Source organism: Triturus cristatus, chromosome 7, assembly GCF_964204655.1.
Source record: "Triturus cristatus chromosome 7, aTriCri1.1, whole genome shotgun sequence".
NCBI classification, from domain to species: Eukaryota; Metazoa; Chordata; class Amphibia; order Caudata; family Salamandridae; genus Triturus; species Triturus cristatus.
The window spans coordinates 1,062,293,789-1,062,317,216 of record NC_140590.1 but is presented as its reverse complement, the minus strand read 5'-3'; the positions used below and the strand labels follow the sequence as shown (position 1 = coordinate 1,062,317,216).

The window sequence follows — 23,428 nt, the reverse complement described above, 5'->3', positions numbered from 1 at the left end:
TATAAAGGCCTGCAATTGATAGTGGCAGCTTAGACCACTAGTTCATGTTGCTCTGTGCCCGAGCAACCAAGGGAACGATATTGAGGTCCCAATACCTGGATTTAGAAAGGGCAACTGTCATGCCCAAATAATAGAAACCATCCCCCGCAATCGAGAATCCACCCAGTCTCTAGTAGCACCCCCAGACAAGCATGAGGGTAGATTTGTTCCAATTAACCCTGAGGCCTCCCCATAGATCTGTAGAATTTCCTATGAGACATGGGAGGGTAGACCGAGGCTCCTAGATATATAAACAAAAGAATGCCTGCATACTGCAAAACCGTGTCTCTTTCCCCCCCCCCCCCCCCCCCCCAATCAAAGACGCAGACTGTCATCTATCCAATGAGCTCTACCATGGCCTCCACCAGAGCAAACACTAATGACAGTAGGGGGGTCACCCTGCTGGGGGCCACTTCCGACCGGGAAGCGTGCGGAAAGGGCACTGTTGACCCAAACCTGCGTCCATAAATCTATGCACAGTTTCAACTCCCACTGCTAGAACCGGGGACCAAATCCCATCTTATGGAGGACCTCCAAGAGATAGGGCCAATGTACCATGTCAAACGCCCTATCTATGTCAACTAGGAGGAGCACGAATATCCCTTCATCTCCACCAAACAGGCCAAGGCCACATGCAGACACTAGAAGCAATGGCGGGTGCCCCTGCGTGGCTTGAAACCATTCTGAGCTGCATGAACTCTCGAACAAACCACTGCTACCAAGCGCGTGGCCACCACCTTAGCCAGGATCTTTACTTTCAGTTTAATGAGAGATATGGAACTATAAGACCCACAGTCCTCTAGGGGTTTATTCAGCTTCAAAAAGACCTTGATAGTTGCCCCTCTCAGGTCATGCGGGAGCGTCCCAATGAGGAGTGGCCCCTCATGCAATTCCAACAAGTGTGGTATCGGCAAAGGTGCATACGTTTATATAATTTTAGTGGAAACCTGTTGGGGCCGGGGGTTTTTCTTGAGGGCATGAAAGAGATGGCATTTTGGATTTCTTCTTGGTTAAGTCCCTACGCTCCAAGGCCGACCATGTCTGCTCTGGCAAATCAAGAATGAAGGGCAAATCTTGCTCTTTGGAGAGAGACTGCCCAGCAGCATACAAGTTCCTGACATGGGAAAGCCTCATGCCAAGCCAGAAGCCCTAATGATGATCTCACCCTCCGCTGACCTTAACTCTATCATGGTACAAGGATGGTCTGCTGTTGCCAATCAGTAGATCATCTTGCCTGCCTTGTCCCCATTTCGTAGACCTGACCCAGGGTATAAAACTGCCATTCCAGGTGCACCTGGGCCAACCTGCACAGTCCTGCCTGTATGAAGGGAGCGCCAGTGACACTCTCCAATTCTGTGATCTCATGAATTCGTGCTCTTGCGACCCCAATGGATGAAAATGCCCAGCCTCTGAGCACGGTCTTGAATGCTTCCCACAGCGTCACCAGAGAGGTCATAGAAAACTTGTTGAATACAAAATACTTTACTATGGTGTCCTTAATCTCTTCCACAAAGTCCTCGTCCCACAGCCACCACGCATTCAACCGCCCCCCGCCCCTTGGTCACCCTCACCAACTGGGGAGTGGTCCAATATGGCTCGAGGAAGGATGCAGGTCTGCGTAACTAGACCGATGTCTGAGGAGGAAGTAGTCCAGTCGGGAGGACATGCTGTGTGGAGGGGAGTAGTAAGTATATTGCCTCTGTTGTGGTGCCAGAATCTCCAACGGTCTACTAATCCCAGAGCATCTCCCCAGGAGTGAAGGTGGGTGGTCTAGAGGGCTCCCAGAGCAGATATGATATCCAGCACTGGTTCCAAGAGAGCAATAAAGTCTCCAACCCAACCCCCTAGTAGTGTGAACCCAGGTGTAGCTATTGTTGGATACCTCGCCAGTGCCTCCAGGGTCGCTCCCAGTTGCGGCGGCACATACACGCTCCACAGCATCCAAGCCATCCCATCTAAATCCCGTGCAAAAATGCATATTGCCCCTGCTGATCATTATGGACCTCGTGGACCACTCGCTAGAAGGTTCGTTTTGACAAGATTGCCACACCTCCTGGACCACCTTGCATATCCAGAATGATAAACCTGAATGTACTCCTCTCCCCAACAAGGAACACGTAATCCCCAGAAGATGCTTCTCTTGTAAAAAGATGACTATTGAGCCATGCCTCTTTACATAGGCCTTGACCACTTCCCGCTTGATCTGGTCGTTGAGACCATTCATGTTCCAAGTAAAAAACTTGTATTGCCCTACGTGACCCACCATTGCCAATGGCTCCAGCGTGCTGAAATGTGTGTGTAAACTCACAACAAACTCGTGTGCCCCCACACACTGAGCCTGTACAACTGAACAATAAACAAACATCCCAACTTGCTGCTGGAGATGCTGCAACCAGCAGCCACCAGACAATGAACCCCTCCACAACTTGGCCCAGGTTGTGGAACAGCTTCTCGAATGTTTGTGTGGAAGAATGTTTTACGTCCTCTCAAAAAACTTAAAGGCCAGGCTTTTTACTCTGTTTCGATCTGTTGCTGCTGTACCTTGTCTTTAGCACCAGTACGTCCACTGGACAGCTCATCCTACTAAATCCATTTAATTGATCCAGACGGAGCACTGCATTGCATGTACCATGATGAGTTATACATGCTATCAAATCCACTCAAATCAAGGTGTACAATAAGGTGCCCCTACTTCACACAGAAATCGCTCACATTTTTATTCTTCAGTGACATAGTTATTGCCTTTTTTCCTCTGACATACAAACATCTATTACTTTGTCGTCTATATTACAGGTAATTTTTTAATGTCCAAACTCTCCTGACACAGGTCACAAAGTTATGAATGCCATGTGTCTTGATAATTTACTTTTCTTTCTGTACCATTCCATAAGGTAAACAAATTGTTTCATACCTCTCTCAAAGCTTTGGGCTAGCCTAACTGAACACACATTTGGGTGCAAATGACAACTTGTGACGCAGGGGGCTTCTATTCTTTCACTTGGTATGTCTTACTTTCCATCATTTTGTGGGGATACTATTACACTGGATCCTTAGCAGCCAATGATAATGACTTAACGTTTATCTCTATTGCCAGATAGGATTCAAAACATTTATCAGCAAATACATTAATTTCATCAGATTACTTGGATTGCCCACTATCTCTTCACCAGTTCACCCTATAGTAGTTCACATAGGCTCTGCCTGTCCACATCCGATATCGTTTTAGTGTCTATTTTTCAGCCTTGAAAAAGTTTCAGGAGGATCGCCACACGTGCCGCTAATTGTCTTTTCAAATCTCACTGTCACCAGAGGACCTACTCTTCACCCATCTCAAGGCCTCCGTCATAGCCATGATCTAGTAGCCCATCGACGTAATATCTTGGAACTTTTTAACATTTACATATTGACTAACTAAGCCTCATTGAACTTGTAAACATAGCTGGTCATTGTTATAAAATTGCTGTACTGAATGTTCTTAGCCTTACAATTTTGACAATACGGAATGAAATGTATGCTGCTGTGTTTTAACTGTTTACAAGTAATAAACAGAAAAAGCAGTCACTTTCAGATGTTTTGCTTTATAGTTTGATTGATGGGAGTACTACCTTCTCTTGTGCATAGCAGATGCGACACCACATGCTCTTTGGATCCAATAACATCATAAGAATTGACATCACGCAATATTTGGCAATTGTTGATGCTGATTGCTTCTTAAGCATTCGGTACTGAAAATTGAAGGCCTTGGCATAGCACTATATGGTGATTAGTAGCAGTCTCTATCAACTTCTAATCACTAGTGGTTTGATTAAATGACAGGGATGGTATATATGTTTACAAACTGCAACATATAGGTAGCGACTGCTACCTTCGTCAAGGTAGCGATTGCTACCTTCATCTATCCCATTTACCTTCATCTGTCTTCATCTCTAATACACCTGAAGAATGTATCGGCCCCCCTTTTCTACAATCTGCTTGCCAGCATTACCCACCACCTTCTCCCAACAGTTAGCCCCTGCACACTTTTTGTCCATTTGCATGTCTCTGCATAAATCATTAAAGTAAAACTTGTTCCCCCTCCTCCCAATGTCTTGTTAGCCCTCACCCCATTTCTCGTGCACCCTTTTGTAGTCTCCCATTTCAGTATAGTTAACACCCACTTTTGTACTGTTCTCTGTTGCTAACTAGGTTTGAGCTAAATAATTCACACAAACTAAACTTTGAAAAGAGGAGGATTTCGGGCTCTAACTATCAAGTGGGGACAATTTAAAAGAAATTGTGATGCTGATGGAGTTAAGATTCTTTGGGTTATGGCAAAAGGCTTTCGATTAAGTCTAATGTTTGAGACTGGTAGTTTGGATATTGTCCTGGATGTAGAAAAATATATCGATCCTTATCCATGCTTTACAGTGTGTGAATAGTTCACGTAGAGGCGGGCACCCACATCTGACAGCAGTGAGAGGCAATTTGTCCTGAGGTCATCTAAATAGTGGACTCCACCAAAGGGGATGAAAGAGTGGATTGAGTGCCTCTATCTTGGAAAATGTTTATTTTTAATTGATTTCAAACTCTCCAGAGAACTGCTGGGATAGAAGGCATTTGAGTGCTTTTCATACCACAGTAGAAAAATCAAAGTGGAATCTGTCACAGGGATGGACACAAGTGGATTACAGTAACCTACATGAACTGATTGGTTGATAGAGGAAAATATATAGAATATGGTATAGATTCTCACTTAGGTCAGATGCCATTCTAATATGTGAGTTTTTATGCTTTTCTAAAGAAAAGAGAAGATCTGCATGGGTTGAGATTAAGAATAGGAATTAGATCCATTTATTTGAGGCTGCGCCAGTTATGAATTATTTTAGTGCTAGGGATGTTTTAAATCTTATGGTTTTCTGGTGGAGGGTGTATTTGTTTCTTAGATCCCTCGTTTTTCCAGAGATGACCAGAAGACTTGCCAGCTACGGTGCCTGTTGCAGCACTTTGTAAGACAAATAGCAGGTATAAAATTCTATTCTGGCTTGGTTTGAAAATCTAGGTGTTTCCTTAGCACCATTGACATATGATCAAAGATTCTTTTGGTGGCTATAAGATGAGCCGTAGCAAGGAAGACTGCTATCATCCTGGGTCAGGGATGGTGGGGAAACTCCAGCTAGGATGATATTGCCAGAATCTAAATGTGAGGTAACGTGAACCAGAGTAGCAGTGTTTTACTTATTGGGATTAAAAAGGTGTTTAATATTCTTCAGTGAGGGAAGATAAAAGTTTGAAGATTGAGCTGAGTTGTCAAAGTGAATATGCTTCATCTGCAGACAATTTAGATTTTTCACAGCCTGCTGGGCAGAAAATCTGGATTTTATTAAGGACACGGAGGCCAATATTATGCAAATCTCCTTTATTGCCACAGCTCAGCAGCAACAATTGAAGAACATAGAACTGCAATGAACATTCTGAAGAAGTATAAAGTCCCTTCGTAACCAGCCATCTTCCTTCTTTGTTAGACTGCGAGGAAAGATCAACGTGCAGAAATAAAACCAGGAATAAAATCAAGATAGCTTTCCAAATACGGTCCGAAGGAAAAGGAGATTCTTATTCAGAAAGAAAAGAATATCATTTAATAAAATCTTGACACAAAATAAGTATATGTATAAAAAAAATACTCAAAAGGGAGGGTATATCCCAAAGAGGAGGGATGATATTAGCCTCCGTGTCCTTAACAAAATCCAGATTTTCTGCCCAGCAGGCTGTGAAAAATCTAAATTTTATGGCCCAACACGAAGGCCATATTATGCAAGTTTAAAGTGCATTAAGAACATTATCAATCACATTAGAGATTGGTCTGAAATAACAAGCTTTAAACATACTATCATTCGACCAGTCTGCTGCCCTAACGATATCTTGCAGACCACCTCCTAGAAAAAAGGCATTAGAAGCTGAAGCACCTCTGAGGGAGTGAGCTCCAAAAATAGATATGTCTATACCGCTTTCATGCATGACATCCTTAACCCATTTAGCTAGGGTTGGAGAAGAGACTCCTTTATGAGGAGATCTGTAGGAAATCAATAATTGACATTCATTCAATCTTATGTTTTTAGTTCTTTTCTCGTACTCTTTCAAACATTTAACCACGCACAGTCTTTCATTCTGAGGAAAAAAGGGGTAAAAGATAGAAGAAGACATCGTCTTGGTTCTTTTCTTGAGATAAAAGCAAACACCTTCGGGTTGGAAGGCTCTGCTAGAGATATCTAAAGCCTTGACATCTGAAGTCCTTCTAAAAGAAACTAGACCTAATAAAACGGTAAGTTTATATGAGATGTGTTTAAGAGAAAGAGAAGCATTATCTCCCCAAGAAGAAAGAGTTTGAAGAACGAGGGTAACATCCCAGAAGGCAGTATACTTAGCAGAAGGAGGGTTCAGAACCCTCCTGCTTTTCTCATTATCTTTTTAGTTAATAGTCTGTCCAACGGAGATTCCGTTAATTAAAAAATGGCCAGCTGAAATAGCAGATCTATAAACATTAACAGTTCTATAAGATAAACCTGATGTAAACAATTCTGAAAGATAGTTAACAACGTGGACTAGATCAGTTCAAATGGGATCATAATGTAGTTGGAATGCACCAGCGAACCCATTTCTCCATGCCAATCGATAAGCCTTTCTTGTACCAGATGCCCATGACTCAGAAATGAGTCAAGCATTTGACGAAAGCCCAGGGATTCGCCATTGACTCCTGAAATATTCCATGCCGTCAGTACCAGAAGACCGATTTCTACAAAGGGATTGATGTCTCCCTGTGGACCTAGGAGTATTTCCTTGAATGAAGGAATCAAAATAGGAAATTCTACGCTCATTTCTAGGATGATTGGGAACCATGCCTGAGATCCCCAAAGAGGGGTTATTATGACCATGCTCTGACGGTAACGTCGAGTATGAAGGAGCAGGCGAGGAAGCCCTGCAAATGGAGGGAAAGCATAAGGTGCTAACCCCCCCCCCCCCCCAATCTTGAAGGAAAGCATCTACCTTTTGAGCTTGAGGGTCTGGTCTCCAAATGAAGAAATTCTTCAATTGAGTATTCAGACGGTCTGCAAACAAATCTACCTTGAAGGGACCCCATCTGGATTGGATGGCTAAGAAAACCTGTCTGTCTAGTCTCCAGTTGCTGGAGTCCTCGAAATTCCTCGAGTACCAATCTGCCACCCCATTCTTCAACCCAGGAATGTGTTCCGCTATGACCGAAATTCCTTAGCCCAAACAATAGTTCCATAAGCCTTTCGCTAGGTCGGTCAGGCCCTTGGAGTGAGGACCCCCTAGTTTGCTGACATATCATACTGCGGACACATTGTCCATTTGTTATGTTACACAGCATTTCATCGATTTCTGGGTGAAACAACGAATCGCAAATGAACCTGCTAGTAATTCTAAGTAGTTGATATGCAACTTCTTCTCTTGAGGAGTCCAACGACCCCCTGTTGATGAGTTGCCACATCTCGCTCCCTATCGCGTCTGATTCTATTATCAGATCCGGTTCCTCCCCAAAAATGGTTCTGCCAATCCATGCTTCTACGTTCTTTAACCACCAAAGCAGTTCGGTTCTTGATTCCTGATCTAGGGAAATCATTTGAGAGTAAGATTGGTTCGATCTCAGAGATTCTGCTTTCAATCTCTGAAGTGCCCAATAGTGTAATGGCCCTGGGATAATTGCCGGAATTGTGGACCAAAGTAGGCTCAGTATACTCGCTAGGATTCTTAAGGGGAAAGTCTTTAGTGCGAATAACTTTCAGTTCTTTCCTCACTTTCCTTACTTTGTCGCTCGGTAGTCTTCGCTCTGCCTTCACTGTGTCTACCAAGAAACCCAGAAACTGGGTTTGTTGAGATGGGATTACGCAGGATTTTCTTTGTTTATAATGAAGCCTAGGTGTTCTGAAAGATGTATTGTAAGATCCGTGTGAATTGAAACGGTCTCTTTTGATTGAGCCATTATGAGGATATCGTCGAGGTATATGATTAGCCTCACTCCCCTTTGTCTGAGCCAAGCAGTGACGGGTCAGAGTACCTTGGTGAAGCACCAAGGGGCAGATGATAGACCGAAAGGGAGGCTGAAAAACTGGTATAGTTGTCCCTCCCAAGTGAATTGGAGAAACTTTTGTTGGGGTTCCCAGATGGGGATTGTCAGATAAGCATCTTTTAGGTCCAGCCTCATTAACCAGTCTCCTTTTCTTAAAATGTCCCTTAGGAGATGTATCCCTTCCATTTTGAAGTGTTGGTAGACTACCCATTGATTTAACTCTTTTAAGTTTGACTGGCCTTTGTTCCTTGTTTTTCGTTTCTACCAGAAAAATATTGCTCGGGAAACCTAAGAGTGCCCTTGACAATCGCGCCTTTCCTTAGTAAGTCCTGTACCTCTTGAGAGACCAGGAGTTTCTTTGGTAGAGAAGACAATCTCTCGAGGATGTCTTGTTTGGAAGGGAATACCCATGAAGTCTATTTTGTACCCTTTCATTGTATCCAGAACCCAAATATGTTTGGTAACCAAATTCCAATTCCCAGCGAATTGAAGTAGTCTCCCTCCCACCTTTGGAGGGGTATCTGAAAGGTCTGTCCAGGTTCCTACCTGATGAAAAGGAACGTTGTCTCCTCTCGCCTCTGAAGGGACGTCCACGGTTCCTCTGTTTCTGAGGGAAGAATTGTTGAGAGCCGCCAAAGTTATTAAATCTGCCGCCACCACGGGCCATGAAGGGTCTTGAGTTTGAATTTCCTCGGTTGCCTTATTCTCCCGGCCCGGGTGAAAACCCGATTTTGAAATACTGTTTTCATTTCTTTTTGGGACTTTTGTATGGAACTAATAGCGCCAACGTATTTGGCCATGTCTTTAATAAAATCTTCGCCAAAGAGAACCTTGTGAGTTCGGCCTGCCATCATTCTTGGCTAGTTCAATTAGTTTGGGGTCGATCTTGAACAATACTCCTTTTCTCCTCTCTGTAGAGATAGCCGTGTTGGCATTACCGATAAGGCATATAGCCCTTTGGACCCACTCCCTCAGTTCCGTAGGGTCAACTGGGCAGTCTCACAGATGACCTGATTCAGCCATTTCAAAAATGTTGGTAAGGGGGCCTATGGTGTCAAGACGGTCCTGACAGGATTTTAAGCCTTTATCCATGCCCTTCCTTGGGTCTCTGGAGGTTTTGGCTAGAAGGCTACCACCTTGGGGTCCAATTCGAGGGTTGCAGCTACTTTGTTTGGAAGGGAGGGTCTCTGGCATTCAGAACGGAGTCTAGATCTAACAGCCTTTATGATTTCTCTCCTCAGCCAGAAGGAAAGGTAGTCTGCCACGTGTTGGGAGGTGGTCCATTCAGGGGACAAAGGGTGCTTTATTAATAATGGGTCAAACATAAGATCTCCAAATGGGTCCAAGAGTCCCATGTTAGGTTCTGAGGCCTTGCAAGCCCCTGAGTTCCCCGTTCCCCTTGGTTGTGCCTCTTCCACATCTGTATTAAAACCAGAAGAGCAGGATCGGTCAATTTCAGGGTCAAAGCGGTCATCACTATTGATATTAATAGGGGAGTCGGGGCCTTGATCCTGCCCTTATGGGGTGCCCGAGGCACCAGTCTTGTCACCGCCTTGAGAGCGTGAGGGAAGGGTGGAGGTCTTAGCTTTCTTAGAGCCTTTTCTCTCTTTGCCTCCAAGGGCCCTCTTTTTTGGAGTCTTATCTGCTCCTGTTTGTTGCTTACTAGTGGAAGGACGTGGGGAGGTGTTTTGACACAGATTCTCATTTTTTATTTATTTTATCATCCATAGAACCAAGGGCTTTTTGAAGAGCCTTGTTCACCAGCTCTTCCACTTGCCCTTCTAAGTTAATTTGTGGTGAAGACATTTCAAAGAAATTATTTGATAGTTATGGTTAATGGAATTAAATCCAAAAATTGGAATCAGTAGTACTATTAACCCAATATGATAGAAGGGAAGGTATTACAGTACTTGAAACGCTTTGAATCGACTGAAATTAACTGCTCGGTAGAATAGCGTCTGGACAGCTGATCGGGAGACAGTTGATAAACTGTCAAAATATGCACACGGGGCGTTTTTCAACCCCCAATCGGGTAAAATGGTGGGCTTATTGTGTATATAGAGTTAAGCCCAATCTCTCAAAATGGCCGCCACGCACGTAATAGCGTGCGTGGCTGGCTTAAGGTACTTTTCTCTAATCTAAATCCGGCCCGTCTGCATACCATCCTCCACGTAAGAAGTCAATTCAACAAACAATCTTATGAAATTGTACTGTTCCAGCTCTTTAATTCCAAAGCAAATTGGGGAATAAAATATAACATTGGAGATAATGTATACATAGGTCCTTGTTTGATGAAACGGGTTTAAATGTGATCTACAATAGGAACATGTACACTCCGATCCTTAGTGTTCTCATCTTTAATTCGTCTATTTTTCAGGGAAATTACTCCTAAACATTTTTTCTACCCGTATTTCAACTTAAATGTAGCTTTCATTTTCTTAGTCAACTTATGTTAATTGTTTCTCATATACTGTGAACCTAATTGGATGTATCTAATTTCCTATTGTCATTTCATTACCCAGATTTTTAAGGGTACGGCTAACACTTTTCTAAAGGAGTGTACCTCAAGGAATTTCCAAGGCCTACTATATCATTTAAATCATATAGAGCATACTAAATGTGATTCAGATTTCATTTTCTGATGTATAAATGTATCTTGTATTTGAGGAGTTCTGTTACATACTGGGTTGGTACTATTTAATTTAGATGTTCTATTGGGAATAAGTCACTCTCCGGGTCATGTAGTTCTCACATTTATAGCGTTCTCGAGTAGTTCACCATTTGTTTTTCCTTTAAAGAAAGCTGGTCATGTGCCTCTGTGGGGGGCTGTGTTTTGTACTTCTTTATTGACTTTACTTGTTTCTGTTGTTTTCAGCCAGGTCACTCCAGGAATTTGCTGCAGTTCTCAGAAACCTAGAAGATGAGAGAGCAAGAATGGTATGTAAAGAAGAATAATTTGAACTGTATACCTGAAGTTGAAATATATGGCTGTGTTTCATTGGAAGGTGATAAACTCAAGCTGAATGCAAACCTACATTTGGGGGTCAAATGACTAACTCTTTGTAGTACACTAGAAGTCTACACCAGAGTGTGGGAGTTTGGAGAACTGAGGATATCCTGATAAATAATTTGCTAGAACTCATGAACATCCACATGTATGAGCGCAAAATTCTTTATCAACATATAATAGTGTAATTTGTGATATTGTACATTTTGTAACTTTATTTAACAATTTTGTCTTTTATTAAGTGGATATCAATATGGTTTAATAACCTATATTATTTATAATACTGTTCCGTTAGAGACTGTTTATGTAAGTGTAAAAACATTTTTTGATGTTGGAAAGTGTCCAAGGTTGAGTGAGATTAGTGAGTATAGCAGGATGTGAGTTAAAATAGTTCCTTAACTTGAGAATTTCCAGCCTTTGGAGCTTTTGCACTGTAAGTCACTGTTCTACCCTGCAAATCGTAACTGTCCTCTAACTTTAGTGTTTTCAGGGCATGCACTGGTCTGGCGAGACTTATTGAGAGGGCTCCAAAAAGTGCTACCAGGCCAGCCTAGAGCAACAGTGCATGTGCGCGGGCGTGCTCGCGCCGCGCTTAACCGCGATTACTTTTACTTTCACGGCCGCTTTGATCTTGATCGCGATCACTTTCGCGGTCGCCCGGCCGCTTTGCATAGCCAATAGGTCTCGCTTTTGGGACCTTATAAGTATTTAGTTATGCAACTGTTGCATAGCTAAACACTTATAAGGTCCCAAAGGTGAGACCTATTGGCTATGCCAATGCTTGTTTTGTTAGATGTTAATCTTTTTTTTTTTATATATATATATATATATATATATATTTATTTATTTTCCCTCGCCCTGTTCTTTGTAAACGTGTGTCAGTTATTTACTGGCTATAGTCCCTGTGTGGTTATTCCTAGGTGAGTGAGGAGGGAATCAAATGCGGGTGGGAGGGAGTTTGCCTACTCCACTTTGTCTAGGGGCGTCGGGACAGTTAAAGCCTTTAGACCCTACCTTTCCCAAGGGCATAAGGGGTTTTCACACTCCTGACCCATTGCCTTGCCTGGGGTGATGGATGGCAATATGATAGATTGGCACTATCTAGCAACCATAAAGGCTTGCCCTGTATTTGTAAGCACTTATTTTTCAGCACAAAAGTCTTAGGACATAAGTTTGATGGTTTTGGTGCTTTTCAACGCCTTCTAAGTTCAGTGATGTTCCAGTTCGCTAGTATAGAGCAGTTTGACGCAGAAAGAGTTGTATCCGAAGATAAATCTACTATCCCTCTGGCCGGAAATCATGATTGCACAGTTCTGTAATACTTCCTGGGCACATAGATTCAGGGTAGTGCATGAAGACCCAAAGCTTTTCCCGGTACACCTGACTTGCAGCATACATTGAAGCTTTGTCTCCTGCCTAGAAGCAAATGCCATTGGAAAAAGCAGGGCCTTGTAGAAGGGAAAATGTCACAACATATAGGGAATTACCATACGTGAATATGTTGAAAGTTCACACAGATTCCACTCCCACTTTTTATTTCAGAGTAATAGTTCATGTGTTGATAGCACCATCATACTCCTATATTTCCAACGAGTCTTGCCCCTTCTACTAGAATGGTATTCCAGAACCATCTGCCAGCTTTATCTTGGGACGTTTTGGTGGACAGTGGAATTGCTGGGGTCAGGCAATGAATGCCCCACTGAAAAAACCTATTCACAAGGATTGGCCCTCTATATCCTGTATGAAAAGTCAAAAAAGTGATAGAGGTAGTTCACATCTGATTGCAGATGTACGTGGTTCTTTCCAAATCAAGTTTAGGGTATCCTTTTGGCATTGGTTGCACTTAATTAAATGAGACCCAAGTTAATAGTGCAGTAATATTTCTATTCATCAGAGGCAAAAAACCTTTCAGAACCTCAATGCAGCGTGCAGGTGACAAGTAGGGACACATAACGTCACCATCCTCAACACTGCACTGATAGACCTGAGCATTTATGAGTAGTAAGTTATGAATAATTTGAGAAGTCATTGTGACAGTGCCTGGGAGACCCAGAGTAATGGGAGCTGCTCTGAGAAGTCGGAGGCATACCATTTTTGGGAGCTCGTGGTACTTGAACCTGTTTGGGAGTCCTGAGCCTCCTAAATATACCAAAAATTGCAAAACAACAAAGGACAAACAAAGTGGACGGATGTCCGCACACATTACCTTGGTTTATGCCTTTTTACACTCCCCATGCATTTGTCTTCACTAGCAGGCATTAGTATATAGTTAAAAAGGACAGCTTAGATGTAAGATTAAACTTTCAGGTTGGAGAAGGAAATGTATTGAACACGTTTCTGAATACCCACAAAGTCAAAGCCTTATAAGTGGCACTTCCCCACTCACTGCTGCAGAAAGAGCTTAATAGGTTTTGCCTTTGGACATATCTTTGCCAGTGCTTTCTGACAACGCTATACAGCACTGGCAAGTTGCTGTGCAGCATGGCTTAAAGAAACAAGCATTGCAAATGCAATAGGTCTCGCATTTGTTTATGTTAGAGCGTTTGGCTTTGCTAATGGTATTGTATTTTAGCTATGTGTTATTTAGTGTATGTATGTGATGTGTCGTGGAATTATGTGGTTTGGATCGTAATTGTTAGCTGTGGAGCAGTATGAAGCATAGTTAGGAGGAGAAGAATGTGTGAAGATTTGGGAAGGAGAGTGAGGAGAAGAACAGCATGAGGGACAATGAAGGAAAGTGAGGAGGAGAGTAGCATGAGGCTGAAGAGGAGAGGAGTATGAGGGGGAAGGAGGAGGAGAGCAGTGTGAGGTAGAAGGAAGGAGAGTGAGGAGAGCGGTTTGAGGCACAAGGAAGGAGGAGGAGAAGAGTAGCATGAGGGATAAGAACGGAGAGTGAGGAGGAGAAGAGTAGCATGAGGGATATGAAAGGAGAGTGAGGAGGAGATGAGTAGTGAGGCGGAAGGAGAGTGAAGAGTACAGCATTAGGCATAAGGAAGGAGAGAGGTGTAGTAGAGCAGTGTGAGGCAGAAGGACGGAGAGTGAGGAGGAGAAGAGCAGCGTGAGGCACAAGGACGGCGAGTGAGGAGGTGAAGAGCAGTGTGAGGTAGGATGGTGAGTGTGGAGGAGAGCAGTATGAGGCATATGGATGGAGAGTAAAGAAGAGCTGGTGGTGGTACTGCTCCTGGTGTTGACAATGTTTGTAATGGTGGTGCTTGTACTTGTTGTTGCAGCTTAGGAACTCATTAAAGAATCCTTGGCAAAGCCAAAAAGTTTTGCCTAAGCAGGATCTATTGGCTTTGTCAGTGGCTTTTTAAAAATTATTTATGAATTTTGTAGAGACTTTCTCTGTTCAGTGATTTACACAGCAAGCATTTTCAATGCATGCCTTAAGATTCGAACCAGACCCTTGGCTTGTTGCTGGTTTGTGTCGTGTTCATTTGTTGGCTCGCCCACCTATAGTATTTAGAGAGTCAAGAGTGGTTGGTGAATACATAAAAGATCTGTTTGGCAATCCAGGAAGGACTCAATAACTGCTGGAGAGATGCTTATATTCAATTCAAGTGAAGTGACCTGTGTCCCTCATTGTAGTGTCCATAATGTTCTGTGCTCAGTGCGATTACCGGGAGAACCACATTTTGAACAGCCGGTCACATAAGAGCTGGAGTCGGCCTGAATAACCTTCAGTGCTCCAGTGTTGCTGTACCTTGCTCAGTGCTACACCCTTACATCTAACAGGCTATGTGTGGCACAGGCGGAGGCGCAGTGTTCTCACATGGAATCTCAGAGCCAAACAAGAAGGCAGAAGCGTGGCGCAGGAACACATGGCTGGGGCAAACAAAGCATGAGCGGCATTCCATAATTATGTATCCGGAAGTGGAACACAATGCAGATATTTATGAATTTATTGAAATCGGTTCTTATTTTTTTGATAAAATAAACTTGTAAAAAGCATGCACCTTCCAAAATCTTTTACGACTTTGTTAAAACTTCAGTCAAAACCAGGAAAAAAACGTGTGCTTTGAGGCCAAGCAATCAAGTGTGAGTCGTGTTCCACCTGAATCATTACAGGGTATGTGCTCATTCTGAACCAGTTTGTAGCAAAATTCCTTCTATGGTGTTCCCAAAAACTCACAAATGCGCCCCTAGGAATGGAGGTCGGGGAGAAACAAAGGATAATGGAAAAGGGGGTGGTGGGTGAAATGAGGGCGGGTTACAAACATGGGAACGTGGGAGGAGAACAAGGGTTTTATAAACAACGGAAGGTGGGGGTGAGTTAAAGGGGAGAGGATGTAGGCTTATGGCTAGAGCGGTGGACCTTGAAGCTGGGGAACCAGGTTCGTGTCTCTGCAACGACGCTCAACATATTGTGATTGTGGGCAAATCTCGTAATTTCCTTGCGTCTAACAAAAAAAGTGTCCATCGGTAATGAAACTGGTGATCATGTAAAGCGCTTTGATACCTGTTATCTTCGGGTCTAGTTCATGCTATATAAAACCCTTTAAAAAAAAAATACAAATAAAAAATAAAACCCAAGGACAGAAAGCGGGGGTGAGGGAGAGGCACTGCAGACACATGCACTCCCTGACTGCACGTGAAAAATGAGGAGTATCTAACATCCTAGTGCTTCATCACCTTGGGAGCTGCACCTTGCTCAGTGTTACGCCCTTACATCCAACAGGCTGTGTGTGACTTCGCCCATGTGCAGTATTCTTACAAGGAACCTCTGAGAGGCAGCTGGTGAGTATGCAAATAGGAAGGCAGAAGCGTGGCACGTGACAAGCCCAGGAACAAATGGCTGGGGAGAACAAAGCATGGGTGGCAGCCCACAAGTATTCATCATTTTCATCAAGCTCCCTTAAGATTTCATAATCGTGACTTGTACAGAAAGAATTTCTGTACTGATTTCAGTTCCAAGCACAAGTACTTGTAAGCCCAGTTTCAATCTGACCGCCAAATCTGCAGATAAGTGTCCACCAAGAGGACGCCATTGGCAGCCAGCTCACATGCAGCATTTTCTAGAAAGTGCAATGAGAGCACCGTTCGGCAAGTAGCTGGCGTTTCCTCACACAAGTAACTGAAAGAGTACATGTGAATATTTATGACACCGGTTAATCGATGTACAAGATAACTCCGCTTATTATGTAAGTGGCTGAATCCTGGAGCCGTGAACTGAGCGTGGTGTGTAACGAGCCGTGAGGTGAGTTAAATTAATAAAACAAGATATGAAGATTGCAGTTGGTGTGCTTGTAGCAACGGGGGGCAAAATATATTTTTGTCTCATTCTTGGGCCATAAACAATGTGTGCATTAAGAGCTGTGAGGCAAAAGACATTAAAAATGTGAAGTTGCAGGTGAAGTGAGCCTGGTTGCGGAGTCTGTTTACTGTGGAAATGGGGGTCGGAAGACCGGGGAAAAGTTCTTGTGTGGGGAGTTAAATAAACTCTCATGCTGCTGAAAGCAAGATTGGTGTCATGACAAAACAGAAGCATGATGTGGATTCAAGGAGCTCGAAAGCCCGTTTGTGCACTCACCAAGAAGTAGCAGCGTTTCTTGTGTAACCCGATTCCGGCAAAGTTTACTATGTGGGACTAATGCTGCGCATCTACCAGCAGCAAGGAGGCCATCTTCCGAAGGGGCTTTTTAAAAAAAATACATTTTATAACACACAGTACAAAACAGAATGGCGGGCCGTGGGAGGTGGTGGCGGGGGAGGGCACCGCACGAGCTGCTATAATTAAAGATAATGAGTTGGGCGAGCTGCGCACAAGAAGACGCGCGGCCGCCATTATTTAATGTTTTTTTTTTTTAAAAAAGGTTTTGGACGAGCTGCGCAGCCTGTCCCGCTAGTGGTGGTTGTGGCCCCATTGTAAAAGTGAAAGCATGCATAGCGTGCTGCAAGTACACAAACACACTGCCTCCCGTCTGCAGCTGCGGAATGGAAGAAAAAAGTGCTTACCCACTAATTAAGACACTGTCTACCGTCGCAAGTAACAGATCCAGTCCAGATGGGCGGGGCCAAAAGGAGACAGGGCGGTAACAAGGAGGGATTAAAAAGCCTCCTTCACAATAGAAAGCCAGCGTTTAGCCTGAACAATGACGCAAACCAATGAAAATACGGGGCGGAGACTACACTCGACTTCTGAATGTTATCGATGACAAGAGGCGTGCAGCGTATGCACGCTGCAACGCCAGGCGAGACCTAAAAAAACAAAAACGACATAGTGATGCAGGTGCTTCATTACGCAGATGCGCCTACAAAACGACATGGGTCTCATTTAAAAAATAAAAAATAAAAAAATTGATTGTAAAATAAAAATGAAAAGTAACAAACTTTTTTTTATTTTCTTGTAAGGCAGAGGGTCCTGCAGCATCTTGCTGCTCGCGCCTCTCAAACTACAAAAAAAACAGCAGTGTGCGCGTAGGAGGCAACTGAGTAGTGGGTGGGCTTAAGCAACAGGGTGTGGGAGAGCAAAAGCTGCACACAAGGCAGAATAACACAAGGCAGGAAGTGAAGCATATGATGGAAGCAACATTGAGCATGTGGAATGCAGGGATGTTGGTGGGGAGAACACATGAGAAGCCTTGCAGCAACACGAAGTGGGGAAGCACAGGTGCTTGGGGGAGGAGCACATGAGGGAGAGAGCTGAAAAACACATGCGCACTCATGGATTGCTTAAGCAAAAAAAAAAATTAGCATTGGAAGGATGGAAGTCATTCAGTCAGAAAGATGGCAAATAAGCTGGACTCGAGGGGAGGGGCAAACAAAATATAGACCATTTCGAATAAGGAAAGTCATTAAGTAAGAAGCAAGGACTATAAAGTGACATTAAAGCCTGCCTGTGGTAAGCAATGGGTGGGCTTTAAGCCCCTTGTAAGTTCTTAGTAAGCCCACAATAGGTGCAACTAGTGCTGTCCGTTAGGCTCAACCTAACAAAAAGAAATAGCTCTTGTTTGAAGTTCTGAGGTGCTTTGAGTTTTTTGCAACCAATCAGCAGTACAGAATGGGATATCGTTTACGGGTTCTAGGTTATTTTTTCTTTTGCTCTTGAAGTATTTTAGTGGTTTACTTCTTTTTTTTTTTTTGCTAGATCCCTAAGTTGACTTAAAATTTTGATAAAGCGATGAGATGTCTATATTTTTTCCTACCGCTTTATTCCTATGAAACTCATTTATTTATAAATAGTACTTTGACACTTTGGTGGCTAGTCAGTCCAGAAGAAAAAATTTAAAAATGCAAAAATAAATGGTTTTACTTACCTTATGCATACGTTTTAAGTTAATAGGAGTTTAGGTATAGTTTAGGAGGTAATTAGCTCAGTTGGCACCTGCTGCATAGATTTTTTTGCCTGATGGTCGGAGGTTTACTTTATGCTAGAGCCAGCTCAGTCTTAAGTCATTCGTCTGGCAATAAAAGAATAGCATAGGCCCGGATCACAAAAAACCCCCAAAACTTAAAAGTACATGTGGGCATTTACATTTCTGCCTGAACATACTTGTATGCATTTTTTCAATTCCCAAACATTCCCGGAAGGACTCAAAGGGCAATTTCAAGTGTACTTTCTATATGTGATGACTTTTTACTACAGGCTTCTATTCCAACTGTGCAGAAATCAACATAGCATATATTTAAGCACATAGGGAATGAAAACCGCAGTCCAGATAAAAAAAAAATCTTTCTCTTTTTTTTTCTCTGCTGGGTAAACGTGTAGTTTTTTGTCCTTTTCCAGAATGGGAAAGAATCGAATCACTACTGATGTCATGATAGCTTGAAGTGTCAATGCAGTTTTTATGTGCGACTTTTGAGTGTGCATATGAAGAAAATAAACCAAACTTGAAAAATGGGTATTCATGTAATTGTAAATTGTTTACAAGTATCATGTTCTTAGTTTTTGAAAAAAAAAAATATTTTTTGTTGCCCAGATCGAGAATGCAAGTGAAGTGCTGATTGCTCCGCTGGAGAAATTCCGCAAGGAACAAATAGGAGCTGCTAAGGTGAGTTAACCCGTTACCTGTGAAAGTCAGTTTCACATTGAATACATAATAATATCAACACTTCACACTGTTGTGTATGAATGCTTTCCTGCTTTCCAGATCTCTAACTGTATCCAGTGCTTTTCCATAATAAAAAATTGTCATGGGTAAAAGTAGATTTTCCTAGTTTTAATGATAAACACTCATTTTAATAAAGACGTGGGGGGAGAGATCGGGGGGGGGGTCCTCTGATTGCTTTCTTGCTTTAAAGTAATTGAAGCCAGTACAATGTATAAACAATTGGTATGTAAATGGACCAATTTTAATGAACTACAAATCCCAGAAAGGTTAGAAATAAAACTACATTATGATCTATTAGAATTCTTTTCAGAGGATATATAGTGGCTGAGAAGTTGGAGTCCTTCCTGTTTCTTGATGTGATAAAGTTCATTAAGTTTGCAGCAACAGTGGATGATTTTGACAAAATCAGCTCAACAGGAAAAAGGTGATCCATCCATTTATTGACCTCCGAAGGTTTATGATCCAGATTAGAACTGTGGATTACGCAACTGAAACTTCATAGATAAATCATTGGTGGGAACATGTAAGAAGAAGAATTTCATAAAGTATATTGCTATTACCAGGGTTGGATGTATACGAACTGCACCAATATTTTGAAAACATATCACAATAGAGTGTAATAATACTCGCCACCTTGTAAAGTTAGGACTTTCCATCGTTAAAAGTTTAAAAACCTGCATTTTATGTCAATATCATAGACTCCTGTTATGCAAGTTCATAGAGTATTAATAACTTAAAAGGATGCGTGAAAAGTAGATTTCCAATAAAAGCATTTGATTACAGAAGACTAACTCCAATCGCCTGCTCTCAATATATCCTCTGGCTTTGAGACCGGTACGAGAGCTGTAGGAACTAGGACTCCTTTGAAGGAATGAGCTCCAAATCGAGTTCTCTATTCCAGTCTGGGATATAACCCACTTGACCCATCAAAGGAGAGCATGAGGTTTTATGAAAGAATAATTGAGAAGCGGATGAACCAAGGGAAACTGTATAGGCCTTGTATTCCTTTAAACACCTAACAGCACAATGCTTTGAGTTTAAAGGGAAGATAAGATACTCTACTGAAGTAGTCAATGTTTTTATTCTTCTAGTAATGACAAAGAGACCCCCACTAGATGTATCCTGCTTGGCAGTCGGGTCCAAAACTCTTCTTAATATATTTCAAAAGAGTTTCAGATGTCAAAGTAACTGCTAATTTAGCTGAAAGGTATTTAAAAGACCACTTTCTTCACTAACCCCAAAAAATCTTCACAAGTATGGACATCTCACAACAAAGAATACTTAAGAGTGGGAGAGATTATCATTATTCCAAGGAGAAGTCTACAGAAGATGGAATGTTTGCCAATAGGTTTGACATTTATGCATTTGTGATTTAGGAAAATTGCTGACTTGATTGATTGTTGACTGTTCTGTCGGAGTTTGAGCTATTAAAGAGACTCTGTGGCAGGCAATGGAGTGGTGGGGCAGGGTTTGAGAGTATAGGGGTTGGAGGCTGGGGAGGTTTTGAGGGAAAAAAAGCAACAAAAAGAAAACACTTACCTTTCCGTGGCTGTCGTTTCTCGCAGTTCCTTACCTTCCTGGCAAGTCCAGAACCAGGAAGCACCCGGCTCCCCTAAGCCAATCACAATGCTGCATTGCAGTGTTGTGATTGACTCCCCTAAGCCAATCTCATCGCAGCAATGCAGCATTATGATTGGTCTGAGCGCTGTGGTTCGGGGCTCAGATAGGGGATGAGGATCTAGGCATGCTCTCCACTAGGCTGTGTAATGCAGCCTGGTGGGGAACATGCTAAGTGCGCATGACGCTTTGGCCAGGCCAAGACAGCCGGCCAAACAGTCATGTGCACTTTGAGAGTGTACATTCACCACTACTCCCAGGCACCGACTCCAGCCCCTCCCTAATCCAGCCCAGTAGCAAAGAAAATAAAACCATAATAGCAGTTATAGTTTTATATTAATTTTTTTCTACTCTCAGAGCAGTGAGGCGACTCTCTTCCGCCCTAGCGGAGGAGTCGCCTCTGAGGAAACCTCGGCAGGAAAGCGATTGAAGTTTGAGCCCAAACATCAGCAAGATCATGAATTACACGCTTATTGATAAGCTTTAGTGTTGAGTGTGTCAATGTGCAATTAATGAGTCAGACTCTTGCGAAAGGCCTTCTGTAAAGCAGTTTGACTTGAGACTTTTCACACTGAGTTGAATGTGACCTGACAGGACGATATTGTGAGGTTAGTTCAAATGATTGAGGAGAAGGTAATGAGCTTTGGGTTAATAATGAGGAATTCCCACTGCCATGTGTAAGATCTTGATACAATATCTGTGATGGCCTAAAGAGTTACTATCTCAGTGGTGGTCACATTTTTCCTGACTTTGGCTAGACATTAAGAAATCATTAGACATGGATGTAAGGCTTAAGGTAGCTCCACACTTTACAGATGAAAGAAAACATCCATTGCCTGGATCTGATCTCCAACTGCAAAAGTGGGGAATTTAGTTGAGTCTGGAAGTAAATAGAGAGTGGGCTCCAAAGAAACTAAATTTGTTGAGGGAAAAAAAAGGATATAATTTCCATTTCTGTGGTCTTTAAGATAACTAGAGTTCCAATCTATGATTGATTTTATTGAGATGGCCAGGAAGGTATTCCACGGATACTGAGACATAGTAAATGGGGCAAAACTCCAAAAATTATTTGGTTAAAGAGTCCAAGAATTGTTTGCAACCTTTTTTTATGTTAAGTTGTACATTTGAAGAACTGAAAATTGCTCTTTTGTTTCTGACTAAGTTCTAGCCACCAGAGATCTTCCTCTTTTGTCTATACGTTTTAGTAACTGATGACTTTTCCTAATGAAGAGGACTCAGAAAAACTGCCTGAATTGAAGATGACAGGAGACCTGCAATTCTTTCCAGATTGCGTACATAAATTTGATATTAAGTTAGGAAATGAGCTAACTCCACCTTTATGAGGACTATCTTTGATATTGAAAGTTGGTTTATCAGAAGTAGAATTCACTAAGAACGCTAGGAATTATATTAATTGAACTAGGCCCAAAATCAACTCTTCTCAGTTTATTACAAATCTCAAACTCTCTAAAAGAGATTGTGATTTCAAGATATTAGAATTAGAACTTCAATAAAACTATGCTGAAGATCAGTAAAAGCCCATTTAACAAGAAAACTAAAAAATAGGGGAGAGGTGTAGAGGAAGGGAGTACTGGTGGATCACCAGTGTTAAAAAAACAAACCAGTGACAAATAGACCCTTCCCTATCCTCTTCATCTACCCTTCCACAAAAATCCTGCAAAATAATTGTCATTTGAACGAAAATGCGAAATCTGAATATATTGAGAGGGAACCTTGAGAAACTCATCACAAATTCATCTAGTTAAATTAGTTTTGGTTGCTACCACCTGGCAAGTATCTTTTGGGTTTGTGCAAGAGCTTAGCAACATCCTCTTTAGGAGGGAGTCTCCCACAGTAAGTACATCTAATACATCTGGTGCATATAAAAAAGAAATCCCACGTGGGTGATAAATCTTTTTCCTCATTAACCCCCGCCTATGGAATATCATCCACTGCAATAGAAATGCCCCTATTGACAAAAAGAAAATACCCTTTCCTTTTTCCTCCACTCCTTCTTGCCTTCAGAAAGTTGGCACCATTTGGATGTGAAGTATGCTTTAAAGTGCAGAGCCTCTGACTCAAAGCGCAATATTTAATTGATCATTGACCAACCGATACACACTGCCTCAGCGAGACTGCACGAGACGTGAGAAACAAATAACTACTCGCTCCCTCGTGCTCCCGCCAGCTTTCAGTCTACCATTTGATACCCTGAACTGTTATCTTTTTTCTGTCTGTTCCTTGTAACCATCTACTTCTTTCCTCTATTTTCATCTTCCCCTCTTGTGACGTGACTGTATTTTCATCTTCACAGGAGGCTAAAAAGAAGTATGACAAGGAGACAGAAAAGTACTGCGGCGTTCTGGAGAAACATATGAACCTGTCTTCCAAGAAGAAGGAATCTCATCTGCACGAGGTGAACCACTCTTTGTCCCCCATTCCCTGTGGATGAGGCCTTGCTGTCAGGCTAGATAGTTGGAGTTTGAAGTGGTTTTAAAACAGCAGTAAAATACCTCTCTGTTTTAACTTTGTAGATTGAAGTGTGCAAACTACTGATCACTAGTGTAGATCTGCAGGCAAAACAATCTATTCATTCTTCCAAAATCAGAGTCCATCAGTTGGGTAATGGCAGAGGTTATTGCCAAGGTG

At 42.4% G+C, this 23,428-nt stretch overlaps 1 protein-coding gene across 3 annotated transcripts in view; it reads left to right on the top strand.

Annotated features, from left to right (window-relative positions):
* Nucleotides 1-23,428, top strand: part of ARHGAP26 (Rho GTPase activating protein 26) — a 1,692,117-nt gene that overhangs the window by 300,908 nt on the left and 1,367,781 nt on the right. For all 3 annotated transcript variants that reach the window (XM_085618129.1, XM_085618128.1, XM_085618130.1), the window contains exons 3-5: nt 10,980-11,041; nt 19,031-19,102; nt 23,094-23,195. In XM_085618129.1, the coding sequence (XP_085474255.1) occupies nt 10,980-11,041; nt 19,031-19,102; nt 23,094-23,195 (236 nt within the window). The remainder of the gene's footprint in view (nt 1-10,979; nt 11,042-19,030; nt 19,103-23,093; nt 23,196-23,428) is intronic.